The 19,170-nt window shown below is 41.4% G+C and overlaps 1 protein-coding gene across 1 annotated transcript in view; it reads left to right on the top strand.

Annotated features, from left to right (window-relative positions):
- LOC311053853 (glutamate receptor-interacting protein 2-like) overlaps positions 1–19,170 on the top strand; it is a gene marked incomplete at its 5' end in the record, with an annotated part of 110,750 nt that overhangs the window by 17,114 nt on the left and 74,466 nt on the right. The window contains 2 exons of the mRNA XM_084069587.1: positions 9,695–9,778; positions 16,920–17,055. Of these exons, the coding sequence (XP_083925713.1) occupies positions 9,695–9,778; positions 16,920–17,055 (220 nt within the window). The remainder of the gene's footprint in view (positions 1–9,694; positions 9,779–16,919; positions 17,056–19,170) is intronic.

Genomic DNA, 19,170 nt, shown 5'->3' with positions numbered 1-19,170 from the left:
ACATGGCTGCTTTGCATAGAGAGCCTATTGTGTTGGATATTTTAGTCCAGTGACCATGGGGCTACAGAATGGTTCAGAAGCTGTGTTCACGTTCACGCTCCTATTGGGATTAATAGACTCCAACCTTCTTACTATGTTTCTTAAAGGGGCGACCACCCACGTTAGTGGATTGTTTTGGGGGGTCCTCAGTTCTAAATAGGATTGTTTTGGGGGGTCAGGGCCTGAAAAGGTTGAGAACCACTGAGCTAAATGGGGGGACCACCTACGTCACACTGATACTGGAGGTAAAGGCCGTCTTTCTTTTTCTTTTGTCTTGGCTACAGTTACGCAGTGGTGTAAGAAATACTCAAATGTATAAGGTCCATTTCACAAGTTTTCAAGTGTATAAGCGGCAAAGCAACATGTTGTGAACTTGTATATCGGCTATTTTCAAATACAATATAGTATTTCAAAGTACAGTATTATATAGGGTTGAAGTGTTTTTCTAATAATATAAAAAAATTGCAAAGTAACCAGTAACTCAAAATTTGAATAATTGTTGTCAAAGTGTAGTGAAAGTACAATATTTGCCTCTGAGATGTACTGGAGTAGAAGTAGAACATTTTAAGTCCTCTAGTAAAGTAAAAGATACCTTAAAATTGTACTTAAGTACAGTACTTTCCACGATTGTCCTTAAGGGGCGACCACCTACGTCACACTGACACTGCATGGAGGTAAAAGCCAGTTGTGCCGTCTGTCTGTCTTTGTATGTAGTCTTGGCTACCAGCTAACACACAGAGCCTAGTGAACTGAAGTCATGTTGCTCAGGCCTAGCGGCAGTATACAGTGACGTGTGTAGTTGTGTACTGGTGTGCTGTGTTCTGGCTCCGCTGCAGCGTAACCCGCAGCCAGCCATGCCTCCTCCTCCTGACTGCAATGACAGCTGCTGGACTTGTCATACAACCCCCCAGGAAGTGTGCCATTACGTTTGCTTTTGCCCAACCTTAACAGCCCTTTGATGTGTCACCCGCTGTGTGTGTGTGTGTGTGTGTGTGTGTGTGTGGTGTGTGTGTGTGTGTGTGTGTGTGTGTGTGTGTGTGTGTGTGTGTGTGTGTGCGTGTGTGTGTGTGCGTGTGCGTGTGCGTGTGCGTGTGCGTGTGCGTGTGCGTGTGCGTGTGTGTGTGTGTGTGTGTTTGTGCCCCAAAGCTTGTGTACAGCATACAAGGATGTGAATCAAAGGTTGTGAATTATCATAGCATGCATATACAGTATGTGCATATTCTGTGTGTCCATATATTTAAAATGAAAACCCATTATGCTTCCCCCTTTCTTTCTTTCCTTCCCTCCCTCCTTCCTTCATTCTTCCCTCCTTTCTTTCTTTCTTTCTTCAATCTTCCTTCCTATAAAGCTGTTACATGTATATAGCGCCTATACACACAGACGGCACCAACCTGCTCATCGTGAGCAGTCAGTGGTGGAAAGTAACTAAGTACATTTACTCAAGTACTGTACTTAAGTACAATTTTGAGGTATTTTTACTTTGCTGGAGTATTTCCAATTTTCGGTACTTTTACTTCTACTCCACTACATCTCAGAGTCAAATATTGTACTTTTACTCCACTACAATTAACTAGTAACCTAGTTACTAGTTACTTAGATTTAGATTATTATTACAAAACATGCACTAACCACTTCAGCCCTATTTATATATTTCGGCCATTCGAACATAGCAGATCTACAAGCCCACAATGCGTCAAGATGCGACACATTGTGGGCTTGTAGATCTGCTATTTTCAAAAGATTTGTATACATTTGAAAACTTGTGGAATGGGACATTCTGCATAATGAGTTACTTTTACTTTTACTTGTAACAGAGTATTTCTACATTGCAGTATTGATCATTTTACTTAAGTAAGAAGCGTGAGTACTTTTACCACCACTGGAGCCGGGGCGGGGATCAAACCCGGGATCCTTCCGTATCCCAAGCAGCTGTCTACCTTCTGAGACACTGCCATGCCGTGCAGCTATGCTCTTTTTATTGCTCTAGGCCTTGACCAAAGGTTACAGGTCAAACAATGTTTGACAAAGGCTTCCTGCCTGTCAGGTTTTATAAGGGCCGTATATTATATTCCACAGAACAGATGTAGAGAGCTGATGTGAACGGTGATGTGAACAGATGTAGAGAGCTGATGTGAACGCATTGCATCCGATGCCTTCCAGCCTCCCACCCATCTGTCCGCTCACATCATCTCTACACATGGAACCGGTTTGGAGATAGGATACTACACAACGCCAAGATCACTCATATACATTATGTCAACTTATAGACAAAAACATGTCAAATTATTATTATTATCATTATTCAGGATGAACCAGAGTATAAGACCAAGATGCAAAGTCAAAGTACAATTCTGAATGAACCATTTTAAAGCGCTTTGAGCGCTTAGAAAAGCACCATAAAAATGCAATTCATTATTAATTCGACACAATGAAATAGAGTGAAACCTGCGATGTTGCCCAGCAAAGATGATTTAGATGATTTAATAAGCAAAAGCATTCCATTCTTTCAGATAAGGAATTTTGACTCCCAACCGCTCCTCACACTGCCTGCCGAGGGTATAGTGACCTGTACTCTTTTTGCTAAAGTGGTTTTAGTATGCCAGGTCTGTACTTAACCCATTAAGACCGGTAAAGCATCTGTGTCATTTTAGATTTGAGCTAAAAAGCATTATTTTATATTGCACACATTTTTTGTGCCGTGCTACGAGCTTGTGCAAATCTTTGAATATATATATTATTTTAAAGCAAACATTTTTAACTCAAATCTTTGCTTCTGGGGGTCCCTGGAACAAAATATTTTGAGATGGGGGGTCCGCGGCCAAATACATATCATTTTGGGGGTCCTTGACATTTAGAGGGTTGAGCTGACATAGAAACATATGTTTTTTTTTTATAAAACTTGTTAGGATTTAGAAGACATATTTTAGAATCGGCCTCAGGCGATTTGTTTGGCGGTGTGACTCTGCTCATGTGATATTACAGATTACCTGCGCAAGCAGGACACAGAATCTGAGCTCACAAACCCCCCAGAGCAGAGCTTAAAATACAGTTTTACATGAACATAACATTGAACCTTCAATGCATAATTAAACTACCACATATCATAGTCATAGTACAATCCATAATGGTACTCACCGACCAGTGTGGATACTGGGGTTCAATTCCTCTGTGGTGGGTGGGCAGCTGGCAGGAGACTGTGTTCTTTGACACTAACACCCACCTACGGACCACTGGGGAAGATGCAGAATCTCTGCGTGAAACGCCTCACTGTGTCTTTGTGACTCCATGTTCTTGGTGGAGGTACTGGTTCTCAAGCATTTTCATGTCAAGGACCTTCAAATTGATACCTATTAAGCCGCGGGGACCCCCCAATTGAAAAGATCTGGTGCCAGGGACCCCCATATGAGAAGATATCTGTAGATTAGATTACATACAGAATTTCACAACTGTCTATACTGTAGAGAGAGTCATTGGATTACCTTCTAGCTGGTGAAATTATAATTAAATGAACAACTTTCAACCCGGCATCCCTATTTTGAGCATGTCATAAAGCTTCAGAAATAGCCCAAAATACCAAATCCGCAAGCTCACAACATGCTTGTAGATCAGCTATTTCTGCAATGTTTCTTTAGATAGTGCTTAAAGGGTAAGACCACTTTGGTAGAGGTTTGGGTTGTGTAGTTACCTTGCCATGATGTAACTCCAAAGGTGGGCAAGAAATAAAAAAAAAATTGCTCCATTGATTAGAAATTGATAATTCAAAATATGCTCCTCATTGACTTACATTGTACGGTAAAACAGCTCTCAAAGTCACTCTTTTAGCACAGAAATGAACCCAAACATAGCTGATTCTGACAATATAGAGCATCTCCAAACCCAGTACTGTTTGTTTTTTTAATAAAAATGTCAACTTCCTGTTGATTTTACTATTTGAAGATCTGGATCCGGATCCGCCGATCCAGTCCGGGTTTTCTACTTATTAAACATGGCATACCGTACAATGTAAGTCAATGAGGAGCATATTTTGAATTATAAATTTCTAATCAATGGAGCAATTTTTTTTAATTTCTTGCCCACCTTTGGAGTTACATTATGGCAAGGTAACTACACAACCCAAACCTCTACCAAAGTGGTCTTGCCCTTTAAGTGGTTAAACTGTTCCTCATCTTGCAGGGGCCCCCCTGAAACCCCCTCATAGTCCCTCCCTGGACCCCACTTTGAGAGCCACTGATAGTGGTCCTCAAACATGTCCATGTCAAGGACCCCCAAATGAATGTGTATTTGTCAGTGGTATTTGAAATGTAGTTGACATTTCAGTGGGGAGCCTTGGCTCGTGCCGGCGTATTGCATATGCCTGCGTTTGACTAGTGCAGCCTACAGGTACATCCCATCCAGTGTTGATTTTGACAGGACATTTTGATCTAGTTTTAGTCTTTTGAATAAAATTCCATTTAGTTTTGGTCATATTTTAGTCACCTGAAATGTTTTACTTTTTGTCTAGTTTTAGTCGACTAAATCTACAGTTGATTTAGTCGACTAAAATGTGTGTTGGCGGTGCCTTGATGGTGTCGTAATGGCTGATTTTACACTTGGTTGCGTGCTGAAAATAGCAGATCTACAAGCTCACAACGTGTCGCAGCGCGACACGTTGTGAGCTTGTAGATCTGCTTTTTTCAGAGCACAACACCCACACGCAACGAAACATAACATTTTAGTCTAGTTTTTATTTGTTGACAAAATGTTCAATATATTTGCAATCATAGCTTAGTTTTTATATAGTTTTTGTCAGTGAAAAGCATTTTTCTTCATAGTTTTAGTCGACGAAATCAACACTGATCCCATGTCAGGAGGGGCGATTGTTCTGCCGTCATTAATTCACCAAAAATGACAGTTGTCTTTGACCGATTAGAAAGATATCCAGGAATTGGCGGTCTTTGGCCTGCTGGCTCCGTGCACAAGACATATGACATTGATCTGCCTTGTAAGGTTATAGGACCATTTGGTACTCACAAGTATAGTAACACAAACACGCACACGAACACACACGCACACACACACGCACACACACACGCACACACGCACGCACGCACGCACGCACACACACACACACACACACAGGGCTGAACGCAGCCCATCTATAGAGATAATAGCTTCCTCCATAGCATCGTTTGAGCCAATAGATCCATGGGCAGTTATGATTTAATATTTTGATGCCGTAAGGCAGAAGTATGGCCTTTCCTCCGTACAGAGAGAGAGAGAGAGAGAGAGAGAGAGGGGGCTGCTAGTGTGAAATATAGGATGTTTGAATCTGTGTGCTAGCTGGCTATTTGAAAAGGTTATTTCCCACACACATGTACGGGATTATTAGAGAAGTGCCAAGTCAGATCCCTTCCTCCCTACGACTGCTGACATCTTTGTGTGGCTCAGAGCCAGACCCATGTGTCAGCTTGGCCGATATTTGACGATTTGGACGATGATTTGGACAATTTTATGCAGCCGATGTTATCCTGATTTGTAACTACTTTCAACCTGGCGTCCCTTTTTTGGGCATGTCGTTATATAGGAGACCTTTAAAAAAAAGAAAAGATTACATATAGCGTCTATTCATTTCGACCAGGGGTCTTCAACAGGGGGTCCGTGACCCCTAGGGGGGTCCTCAGAGTTAGTACAGGGGGTCCTCCAAATCTTTGTGGGATTCTGAGGGGAGTGAGGGGAACATCAGCCAAAAATAGCAGATCGACAAGCTCACAACGCCTCGCGCTGCGAGGCGTTGTGAGCTTGTCGATCTGCTGTTTTTGGCAAAGAGGTTTGTTGTAGAGGGAAAAAAAGATAACCAAGTACCGAGCCAACGGTCAAGTTTAGTATTGAGGCTTGGTTAAGTGGTTAAATGTCTGATAATTAAACTATCGAAAAACATGAATTTGTACAACATTGATGACAGTGCTGTAAAACAAGTCTATGAAGCTATCTATGAAATCTATGAAAAGGTTTAATCTGCGACACAGCTTTATACAATATGTAGTGGGGGGTCCCTGCTTCATCTTTCTCTCAGCTAAGGGGTCCTTGTCCTGAAAAACGTTAAAAACCCCTGATTTAGACACTTCAGCTCAGGATTAAACATTACCATGCATATAACCATTTACTGCCACATTAACCATTTACTGCAATGATATTGCATTCAGTTTGGCGGTGTGACTCTGCTCGTGTGATATTACAGATTACCTGCGCAAGCAGGGCACAGAATCTGAGCTCACAAACCCCCCAGAGCAGAGCATAAAATACAGTTTTACATGAACGTAACATTGAAACTTCAATGCATAATTAAACTACCACATATCATAGTCATAGTACAATCCATAGAACCACAGAACAAGCCACAGAATCATCCTATTAACAACATGAACTAAATGCCAACTAAATGCCACAGGGAGGAGGCCAGGGAGGTGGAGGGAAAAAACCAACAGCTGTACAACCGGCAATGACAGCTACAGTATAAGCACGTATAGAATGAACAGAGGCTGCTTAAATCAGTGGTTCTCAAACTTTTTCATGTCAAGGACCCCCAAATTAAGAGAAAGAAAGAGGAGGTCCGCACACTGTTTAAAGCTCCAAGAAACTTTTTATAATGCAACGTTTCGACCCTTAGGTCTTCATCAGGCAAAATTTATGGGATGTGCACACAACCTTCTCTTTTAAAGGACCCCCAAATTGACACTTATTAGCCCACTCACCCCCTTATGAAAAAATATGCCAAATATGACCCACATAGGAGAAGATTTTTATGGCTCTATCAGTGATTTTCAACCATTCTAATTTCAAGGACCTGCATGCATTAGGCTACGGACCCCCATTTAATGGCATTCCTATCTCTGGGACCCCAATTCTTATTGTAAAATCAATGATAATTTAACTCTGAGAGTGTACAAATGGAACCAAATGGCCTGGTAAACCCCCCTCCCTCCAGAAATCTCATTTGCATTTGATTTCAGGAAGGAGGTGACGGTCTGGGATCGCGCAGGGAGTAAAGCTGCCCGCAACGCTGCGTATTCGAACCAATCAGCGGCTGCTAGGGGCGGGATCATCCAATCACCTGCCTAGTAGCTTGAAAACAAGAAAAACCTCTCTGTCATCGATTCTGCTCACGGAGTCTCAGATGGAAGTAGGCTGTGAAACAAATGTGTGTCGCAAGCTTCTTCCATTTGACGGTGTCAGGTTACCCGTTAGGGTCCATTTGGTTCCATTTGTACACTCTCAGAGTTACAGACCCATAAGGGTCCATTTGGTTAACTATCCATCATTTAGCTGGGGACCCCCTGGAACTCCCTCAAGGACCCCTGGGGGTTCCCGGACCCCACTTTGAGAACCAATGGCTTAAATGATCCGCCAGAGTTGCACTGTGTAAATGAGGGCGTGAGTGAGTTGGTTTGTAGCGAATGAGAATGGCGTGAGGTTGAACGCACTGACTTGTGGGAGTACGAATGAATTAGCGTGTTAGCGAATTAATGGGGGGTTCCGGGGAGAGTGAGCGTAGCATATAAACTTCCTGCCTTCCGTACCTACATGAACTATATACATATATATATATATATAAATATATAGGGCTGAAGTGGGTAATGTACGTTTTGTAATAATAATCAAAACCTACAAAGTATAGTAACTGAAGTTTTCAAATAATTGTAGTGGAGTAAAAAGTACAATATTTGACTCTGAGATGAAATGGAGAACAAGTAAAAGTACAGAAAATTGAAAATACCTAAACTTTTTACTCAGTTACTTTCTACCACTGGTTTTCAGTGACAACTGCTGTAGAACCACCGAACGTGATTATTTTTCTCCCCATGCCCCGAACAGCCCCATTAACCTCACGCTGCTCCTCCAGGAAGATTGCCTCGCTTTAGCATTCGCATACATCAAGCTGCTTGCAAACGTACTCATGTGTTAAATTAATGGTTTTGGAGGGTCTTCGCCTCGGACCACGGAGGAAGCTATTTACATTTCTTGAACCCCTTACAGGGATTGTCTTGTAAACGAAAACAGAAGTGACCTCCAAGGTCCAGGATTCAGACTTGATTGTTCTGGGTTTTGTTTGCTAATGTCTACGGTTGTTAGATGTGGACTTTTAGTGCTGTTTTCCCTGCCTGAATCCTCATGCCAGAGGTGGAGTTCAAAGCATTCAAGTAGCCAGCAGTGGTGTAAAGTAATGAAGTACATTTTCTCAAGTACTGTACTTAGACCTGAGGCCGATTCTAAAAATGCCTTCTAAATCCTGACCTAAGTTTTCTGAAAAACTTCAAATATTTATTCAAAAATTACAACAACCCCCAAAAGGGCGTTCCCGTCCTGAAAGGTATAGTTACAAATAGGGGTTCCTGCCCAAAATGGGCATTTTTTACTTTACTGGAGTATTTCCAATTTTCTGTACTCTTACTTACTCCACTACATCTCAGAGGCAAATATTGTGCTTTTACTCCACTACAATTATTTTTGAAAGTTTACGCATTGTGAGCTTGTAGATCTGCTATTTTCAAAAGATCTTTTTTTTACATTTTATACATTTGAAAACCACCTATACTTTTGTACTTTTCCTTAAGTACATTTTGAATTCCGGACTTTTACTTGTTAGGGCACGGTCCCACCCCACTTTTATTTTACCTCTGGGGCAGAATCTGCCAAATCAATGCTTTGTCAATGCAAATGCGTGGATTCATGGTCTTGCGCATTTTTTCCAAGAATCCACGCATTTGCATTGACAAAGCATTGGCAGATTCTGCCCCAGAGGTAAAATAAAAGAGCGGTGGGAGCGCGCCCTAACAGAGTATTTCTACATGATGGTGGTATTGATACTTTTACTTAAGTACAACAATTTAGTACTTCTTCCACCATCTGGCTAATGCCTAACGGTTGTAGATGTGGACTTTTAGTGCTGTTTCCCCTGCCTGAGTCCTCATGCCAGGAGGTGGAGTTCAAAGCATTCAAACAGCCAGTGGCAGCTGGCTGTCACAGTGTGTGAATTGATAATGTGAGGAGTCATCTTAGCCCTCTCTCTCTCTCACTCTCTGCTGCACACATTCCCAACATGCCATTTAGAACGCAAGCATCCTAAAATGCACTGGTGGAAATAGTACTCAAATGTTTTACTTAAGTAAAAGTATCAATACTGCTCTGTTACAAGTAAAAGTCCGGAATTCAAAATTTACGTGAGTAAAACTACAAAAATATTGGTATCAAAATGTACTTAAAGTACCAAAAGTAAAAGTACTAAAATGTTTGAAAATAGCAGATCTACAAGCTCACAACGCGTTGCGATGCGACACGACGCGTTGTGAGCTTAGATCGGCTATTTTTAAATAGCCTAAGTTTAAAATAGAGCTAAAGTGGTTAATGTATGTTTTATAACGTAATAAGTTATATCTTGCAAAGTAACTACCGTAGTAGCTAAATTTTTCAAATAATTGTCGTGTCGTGGTAAAAGTACAATATTTGCCTCTGAGATGTAATGGAGTAGAAGTAAAAGTATGGACAATTGGACATACTCCAGAAAAGTAAAAGTACCTCAACATTGTACTTAAGTGCAGCACTTGAGTAAATGTACTTAGATACTTTACACCACTGCTAGCCTAAAATGTCTCAACATGTCTCACTGCTTTCTCCTCAGATGACGGGCCGTACTCCAAGGGAGGGGGCAAGGATTCGGGGAATGCGGACCACTCGCATTCGTCACAGAGACGCAGCCTTTCAGGTACAAATTTACTGTGTACAACATACATGGGCAACTGGCGGCCGGGGGCCACATGCGGCCCCCACCTTCACTTAATGCGGCCCGTAGGTTAATATCAGAATACTGATGTATTATTGATTTCAGCTGTTACTATTCCAAACATGCAAACATGACCCGCTTTAATTACTTCAGTCTATATTATAGTATCTTAATGTCCAATGTATTTGTATTTAAGTTCATAAAGTTAACATAAGTATAACTAAATGCATTTGAAATGAAATACAAATGTTACTTTTCAGGATTCTCATAAAAAAATAGCCCCAAAAAAAAAACAAGATTCCAATTCGAAAACAGCAAAAATAGCAGATCTACAAGCTCAAACACGTCGCGTTTTGAGCTTGTAGATCGGCTATTTTTTCTACTTTTGTGTGACATAGTATGGCGAAGTAATAAGTATGGCATTAATTTACGAAAAAAAGTTAAAATACAGTATATGCAATGTGGCCCTCTGGAGTGAGTGTGGAAATATTGTGGCCCTCTCTCTGGTTTACAATGTAGGCGTTTAACAGAAGCTAAAGTGTGTGTGATCAGAGTCAACAGAGTAAGTGTGAAATCTAGTCAACAAACAAGGTAAACAGCCACATAATGTAGAGTGCAGAGAGAACATTGTAGTGCCTGAAAGAAACTATAGGATACTATAGGTAAACAAGGAACCTATAGCATACCACACATAGCACACAGGTCTAGCAAATAACATTCTTATTGTCGAAAAAACGCATCTAAGGGCACGGCTACAGTGCTCTATATACGCCTGCTGGTACATGCCATACCATACTGGTTCCAAAGGTTTGGTGTGACCGTGCCCTAAGTAACAAAAACATGAGAACAAGTGACCAAGATATATCTGCATGGTAAACTAGCATCTATCGAAAAGGTCAGAAGAAGGGATACAAGGAGAGTGAGGAACTAGGGGGTGAGATAGAATCTGAAGAACGCTTGGCCCAAAACACGCTCGCCCCTGGTCAAATCCGGCGACCGCGGAACTGTTGCCACCAGTATTCGTAAACGTAACCTCAGTGAAACTATGCCTAAACCTAACCTTACTCCTAACCTTAAAGGAATATTTTACTTTTTTCACAGTTTTTAAGTTGCTTGATTCAGTATTTAGATAATTTGATATTCATTTTATCAGACACGCCCACTCCCTATACAAACCCATTGTAACTGCAAACTCCATTTTAACATGTTAGATTCATTGAAAACACACGTCCTTGGTTCTGGAGACTGATATTGTCCTTCTAATAGGTGAGGAGACTGTGTTTTTTCATTAACTTTTTTATTTATTTATGGGAATACTTTTTTCGAAAAAGCCCGGCCCCTCACGTATTAGGAGGGGTATTGTATTCGTCTGAAGAGGTGAGTCTTCAGGCTACGGTGGAAAATGAGGAGTGAGTATGCAGTTCTGAACTGCAACAGGGAGTGTGTGTTCCACACTTTGCGAGCCAGGAGGGAGAGGAGTCGCCTTTCATCCATCACCGTACCATACCTTAGGCTGCATTACACTGTTGCAGAGTCCTATTTACCGTATACTTATTTGTCAACAGTGAAAAAGAATGAGAAAGCCATTCTTGCGTTTATGCTTGGGTTTGTGTGCGTGACACATTGCACGGAGACATCAGGCACGTCTTCTTTTGTTTGGCCCGATGTAGCGCTGAAGCTGTTCAGATGATATCATAAATGCTTAGATAAGGTGGAAAAAAGTGTGTGTGCAGCAGACCTGTCGTTGGTACTGAAGCACAACACTGTGGTCTGGGCCTGCCTCGGTGAACTTCACTTAGCATGACTTAACGCGTTAGAACCGGGAACGCATCTGTGTCATTTTTAGATGTATTTGGGCCATTCAAAAATAGCAGATATACAAGCTCATAGCGCGGCACCGAGTGCCGCGCTATGAGCTTGTAGATCTGCTATTTTTTGATTTTTTTTTGCAATTTTATTATTATTTTAACATAAATCTTTGCTACTGGGGGTCCCTGGAACAACATGTTTTGAGATGGATCGACAAACAAATACATATCATTTTGCATTTTGGGGGTCCTTCACATGACAAAAGTTTGAGAACTCACATCATATAGCATCATACGTTTAAAAAAAAACTGTTAGGATTTAGAAGACATTTGTAGAATCCCCCAGAAGCAAACATTTGAGTTACAAATGTTTTTTTGCAAACATTTTCACAATAAAAAAACGAAAAAAGCAGATATATAAGCTCATAGCGCTGCACTCGGTGCCGCGCTATGAGCTTGTAGATCTGCTATTTTTGAATAGCCCAAAGAATGATCTAAAAATGACACAGATGCGTTCCCGGTCTTAAAGGGTTAACAGCACAGCACAACACCACAACACAACCTGTCTACAAAGACACAATGAGTCCAAGACTAAATGTGTTTGATGGCACCACAGACACCTATAGCCATAGGAGTTCACTTAAAGGTATAGTTCACCCTCAAAATGACTTATTTTCTATCAATTACACACTCCATGAAGCCTTGAATTCATGGAGACTTTTTAGTTTTTGTCTCATTCCTGAGCCAATAATATTGATGACCGGCGGTGGTAGCTCCGGTAGGAGACTCTAAGTGGCAACTTTGAGTCTCCTACCGGAGACATTAGCATCTTTATCCGCCGGTCATCAAATTATTGGCTTAGGAAATCGACAAAAAACAAAAAAATGTACAACGTCAACGTCATTATGAACACACATGTTGATGAATGTAATAATGTAAATGTAATAATTCTGTGAGTTAGAATGATGTTTAAAAGGACATCATTATTTATAGAACTATAGTTATCATGGTTGGTGTGGACGGCCCATGTAGTTAACATTATTCACCGTAGTACACTGTTTCCCAAAAGAGTGGGTCGGGACCCACCCATGTTTGGGTCGCGGGACCAATTTTATTGGGTCGCAAGTAAATATCCCCTTTTTGTATTTTCCTACATTTAAAAAAATAGATGAGATTTAAAAAAGATTTGAAAAAGTTGAAACCAAAAAATCACCATCGTACGATGAAGTATAAATCAGGCTTTAAGGTCAAACTAATTTTGAACTCCACTGCACGATTGACCTACATACAGTCTGTGCTCAAGAGTCTGCCATCATCTTTCAGTCAATCTTTTTTTTAAATTTGTATTAATAGAGTGTCTCTCTATTATTGCCTTCTTCCAGTGCTGCTGCCCCAAGGCAAACCCATCAACACTTTAAAATCCAAGCTTAACCATTTAAGCCCTATTTATACTAGAGACATGTTTAATTTAAGCTTGTAGATCAGACTAATCGATTGGGTTGGTTAGTTTTTGCATCAATTCATTCCTTGTATAAAGAAATAAGAATGATTTAAGCACATGGCAAATAGAGACAGACAGACAGACAGACAGACAGACAGACAGACAGACAGACAGACAGACAGACAGACAGACAGACAGACAGACAGACAGGTAGGGAGGTAGGCAGACAGACAGACAGACAGACAGACAGACAGACAGACAGACAGACAGACAGACAGACAGACAGACAGACAGTATCTCTTTCTTGTCATCTAGACACATTGTGTGTCTCTTTCTTGTCATGTAGACATTAGTGTCTTTTGTTGAGAACTCCCCTGAGTCCCCATCGTTAAACCAATCCACTGATTGTTGCAGGGCTGAGCATGGATCAGATTGTAAATACCATCAATTATTAGTGTGGTTGCCCTAACAGGGCAACCACACTACGCTTTTTTCTTATTCGCTACTCCTCCCACAGTTTATTTTTCCCAATTTCGTGGCATATGTCATAATGACCGGCTTCACCGGGAATAGTGTGCTTGTACTTTTCTAAGAGATTGGTTGCATAGTTTAATTGATATTGATTTATTAGACATTATATATAGTGTCATTATTGTCCTCCTATCCTGCTTCTTTTTCAGTCAAGTTGTTGCCTCCAAACACTCAACAACTCAACAACAACTCAACTTTTGTTGGAGACTCCAGCAAAAGGATGGACACCACAAAAGATTCTCAAATAGCTTTTATTCACTTCCCACAACAAAAAATAAGCATTGAGAAACAAACATAATGACATGTTCATGACTTATTATCTTCCAGCCAAGTGTATTGTATGTATCCTCTCTGTACCTCTCTGTATTTGTATATAGATTATATTCCTCTTACACAGTATGTGTTTCTTCAGAACATGAAGTGTCACTATCCTTTTGTCAGCTTGTTATCCAATCTCATGCTTGCTTTCAGAGCAATCCAAGTGATTCAATAGCCACTACTACAACTATCCTCGCTAAAGGATAGTTGTCAAAGGTTGAGCTTGCGCTTGTTCTTTCAAGGCCGATGGACATTGAATGAGTTGCAGGCTACATGCAAACTTGAGCACCGTTTTTCCAAGCAACATACTGTAAGCTAGAATAACGTATTGGGCTAGTTCGAATAGCGATCTACATCGACACATTGTGGGCTTGTGGATCGGCTGTTTGAACTATTTTAATTTTTTTTCCAGGGTGGTGGAAAAGTCCCCAAAAAGTTTGGGCATAAACTTTTTTGGCAAAGTAGATGGCAAGATAGGGCCCCCTCTTATCCAGATTGTATAAGTTGGATAATGGATATGTTGTCTACGACCTGTTCTTGTTTCAAAACCATGTAGTACTTAACACCGCTTCATTTTAGTATTTTTAACATGTTGGTGTGTGTTGTTGTCTTGTGTACTTCTGTTGTTATTGCTGTGGCTTTGTATGTTGTTTTCATCATCATCATCATCATCATTCGAGTGCCCTCGAGATCTGCGACACAAGCTGCTTCCACTGGTCTCTGTTGCTCATTGCCACACCAAGTTCATTCACAGTCAGTCCTGTATCCCTACTCAGAACATCTGGAAATGTGAGTGGTCTGGTTCCTATTGATGGGCAGGGTAGTCTCCACAGAAGAATATCTGAAATGACCTGGTCTTTTGCTCTGTGACAATGTCCAGCGAAGCGGAGTCTTCTTTGTGCCACAACAACTGAGATGGAAGGGATGCCACCATAAATCTGAGCTTTAGTGGGATGGTTCCTTCATGAAAGGTTTTGGACACGCATGAGGAGTCTCCTTATTAATTGTCCATGTTTCGGCACCATACAAAAGGATACTTTCCACACAGGTTTTGAAAAGGTTGATCTTGGTAGCTCTTGAGATGTCCGACTGCCATATTTGATGTAGCTTATTGCAAGTACTCCAGGCCTGACCTTTCCTTGTCAAGAAGTCCTTTCTGCTACTGACTACATACGATCCAAGGTACTTGAATTCCTCAGTTTCTTTGATGTCACTGCCGTTTATGGAGCAGATGGTTGGATGATCAGAGTCTTCATTCAGAAGCAGGCATTCTGTCTTTTTGGCGTTCAGCAAAAGGCCCACTTTGGCTGCTGATACTTCTAGTGATGTTAAAAGCTCTTGAGCAGAGGATATGTGTTCAGCTATCAGTGCGATGTTGTTTTATACCGACCTGTCTTGGCCGTGTCTGAATCTCCATGTGACTTTCTAGTCAAATAAAGGTTATATGTATAGGACGGCAGCTGTTGTATAGGCCTACATTACAAAAAAAAAAAAACCTTACTTAGTGTGGTTGCCCTAACAGGGCAACCAGACTATAGTACTCTTCCCACTTTATTTCATGTTCTAGATAAACTTTATTTTGGGACGCTACTCCTCCCACAGTTTTTATTCCCCAATTTCATGCCATATGTCAAAATGACCGGCTTCACCGGGAATCGTGCGCTTGTATTTTTGCTAAGAGATTGGTTGCATAGTTTAATTGATATTGATTTATTAGTGCATTAAATTTCCCCATACACTTTAATGGAAAAGTGAAAAAACTAAAATTCAAGTATTTTTTTCTCAGAAACCGTAAGAGCTAGAGTTACCAGATTTGGAGGGGAGGTTCATAATTTAGTCCGCAACCACACTTTGCAATTGCCCTGAATTGCGACGTGTCTAGTTGTATTTCACTGCAGATAGTCTACATATTAAATTCAAAATCATCCTTAACCGTTAAATTCAATTCATTCTTTCAATGGCCTTATCTTATTTGATGGCCTTCCTGCCCTGGCATTTGGCCTTTGTGCCCTCAAAAAATGGACAACACCAAAGGCCAAGTGGCCTTGCCCCTAAAATGATGAAATTCCAGGCCTGGTCCTATGTATTCAATTAATCAATATAGCATAAAAATAACACCAAAATACAATATCATCAAATATAAACACTATTATGTACAAAGTTGTAACTGTCGGCAGTGAATGCCATCTCCTTTCTATGGGAAAGTGTAGCTCCCCTTGAGGTCTGCTGAAAGATGGATTTTCAGGCCTGTTTTGAAGGAAGCCAGTGATGCACATTTTTTAAGGGATGGTGTCAGGGCATTCCACATTTTGGTGGCAGAGTAGTAGAAAGAGAATTTCCCCATGTTTGTTCTATAAGTGGGTGGAACTAGAATGTTGTTGTTGTTGTTGTTATACGACAGTGCAGAGTACAGGTCGTAGCCTCTCAGATAAGCGGAGCATGTCAAGCGGATAACAGGGGTTGACACTTGACACTAAGGTCACCAAAGCATTGGCCCATGGGGCAGATAAAGGTCATTTTTCTGCTGGCCCTGAGGTCATGACACTGGGAGTTTGAGTTTTAGTCATGAACGGATTTAGTGTGGGAGACAGAGAGTGAGGGAGAGAGCATGAGAGAGAGCGCTCTGAGGAGAGAGAGAGAGAGAGAGAGAGAGAGAGAGAGAGAGAGAGAGAGAGAGAGAGAGAGAGAAGATGTTTGTGTGTTTATGGAGAGATCTTTTTTATGTTGAAAAGCGTCCACAATATGTTTTTTTTAATTGATGGAATACTTTATTAGGCTAAAAGGATAACACAAAAAAGGTCCTGGAGACTTGTTTCCATTGTGGTCCTATGTTTTCGATTCATCAACAAAGCATAGAATATCAACACATTAATACATGTCATCAACAAATACAAAAGTAAACTACGTACATTTACTCAAGTACTGTACTTAGGTCCAGTTTTGAGGTATGTTTACTTTACTGGAGTATTTCCAATTTTCAGTAGTTTTACTTCTACTAAAATACTGTGTGTGTGTGTGTCACCAGAGGAGTACCGCGGGGTGACCACCGTGGACCTGATGAAGAGGGAGGGCAGCAGCCTGGGCCTCACCATCTCCGGGGGGTCCGACAAGGACGGCAAGCCCAGGGTGTCAAACCTCCGGCCGGGCGGGCTGGCCGCCAGGTGAGATATCTCTGCTCCGACGCACACGCCACAGACCTGGCAACCCACCCACCACCCAGGCTGTCTGGACGTGTTTATTTTCTCCCACCACACACACACACACACACACACACACACACACACACACACACACACACACACACACACACACACACACACACACACACACTCACACACACACACACACACACGTGCGCGCGCACGTTTGTATTAATATACTTTTGAGGACATCAACATTTTAGGACGGTTTTGTGGACGATATTGTTTTATTTCTTCTTTCTTTCTTTTACTGTAACCAACGTGTCGCAGTGGCGCGTTGTTAGCTTGTACATCGGCTATTTTCCTGAGCAAGACTCCAGCGCGTATAACTAAGTATAAATCAAGCTTAAAGGGATAGTTCACCCCCAAAATGAGACACAAAGAGTCTCCTTTGTTGTGTCTCCTACCGGAACCGCTGCCTACCGGTTTAGGAATGCGACAAAAACTAAAGAATATCCATGAATTCAAGTCTCCATAGGGTGACTAATAATTGAAAAAAGTCATTTTGTGGGTGAACTATCCCTTTAAATCTAGCCCTAACCCCTAAAACTAACCTCTAAGTACCTTTAATCCTAACTCTAACGCCAACCGGAATCCTTTTTCTAATAGTGAACCTAGCTAGAAAAAACATTGTTTTAACCATAAAACAACCATTTCTCCTTGGTGAGGAGGACCACAGAAATGGTCCTCACACAACGTCTACTTCTCAAATTCTGCTATACTTGCGGGACATTTGGTCCTCACAAGTACAGTAATACACACACACACACACACACACACACACACACACACACACACACACACACACACACACACACACACACACACACACACACACTCCCCCTAACCCAGAGGATCACAGATGTAGCATCAGATCAGCCCAGCTGGGCGATGCGATGCAGTGACCTTAGCCTCACACTGATGTTGCAACAAGACAAACGTGTGTGAATATGGTTCCTAAGGAAACGGAATGCATGTGCAATTCATGCACACGTGTCCCGGCACACAGTTTATTTAGTTAAAGGTTTATGTCGTAAAGTGAGATATTCCTTTGTTAATATATGTGTTAATTAGCGCTGTATTCTGAGTAGCCATTGCTGTAGTTTGTTGGGTAACAAACAGGAGTCTTGCTGTCTCTACTGCGCTTTAGTAAACAAAAATCACACCCAGTGTGAAGTGAGCGGTGATATTTATGAGTTATTAATTTCATCATGCATCTCGGTAGCCAATCACAGCACGTCCTGCGAAGTGACGTGCTTACATTTTTTACGCACGCACACATTTCATCATGCGTCTCGCTAGCCAATCACAGCGCGTCTGCGAAGTTTGAAGTTAATTTTCAACGTGTGTCTCGCTAGCCAATCACAGCACATCCTGCAAAGCTTAGCCTATGGGCGTGTTTTCCACAGCATGGCGTCACAGCGAAAGACACATTTTCACGACGGAAAGACAAACTTTCACCACGGATGGGTCCTAAACCCTCTTATAGGAGCGGTTGCACTGCTCAAAAAAACGAAAATGTGTTTAGATGTGGGGATACCAATGTTATCCAATCAGGGGAGAGAACTCACACAGGATACAGGATAAACAAGTGACATTGGAAGTGATGACACAAAAGATTTGTCAGACAAAGTTGGAACTAGAACACTATAAAATAAAATCCACTGTTTTCAAATGTCAAACGCTCGCCTCAGAATAAGGACACTAGGGTTCAAAAAATGGTTAGGTACATTAATTGGCATTGTGAGCTGCAGATAGCATTTTGAAAGACTATACGATTCTGTTCGTCTTCCGCTCAAGTCATTGTGGAGGCTAATTAACAGTAGTTGATATAGTAGCCGTTTTCTGCAAGCTCATTTCATTAGAGATTGTTTAATTAAGATTCAATTAATCTCATTTTCCCCGATGTCAGCCACGTGAAAGGAAAATGCAGTGGACAGCTGATGACTAAGCAAGATGTAATTATAGCCTCTTTCCCAACACACGCACGCACAGAACACACACACATACACACATACACACCCGAGCGAGCGTGCGTGCGTGCACGCGCTGCGAGGCGTTGTGAGCTTGTAGATC

The sequence above is a fragment of the Gymnoscopelus microlampas genome (assembly GCF_963454915.1).
Source record: "Gymnoscopelus microlampas genome assembly, chromosome: 10".
Classification (NCBI taxonomy): domain Eukaryota; kingdom Metazoa; phylum Chordata; class Actinopteri; order Myctophiformes; family Myctophidae; genus Gymnoscopelus; species Gymnoscopelus microlampas.
The sequence above is the reverse complement of the archived record's forward strand: the minus strand, read 5'-3'. Positions and strand labels throughout refer to the sequence as shown.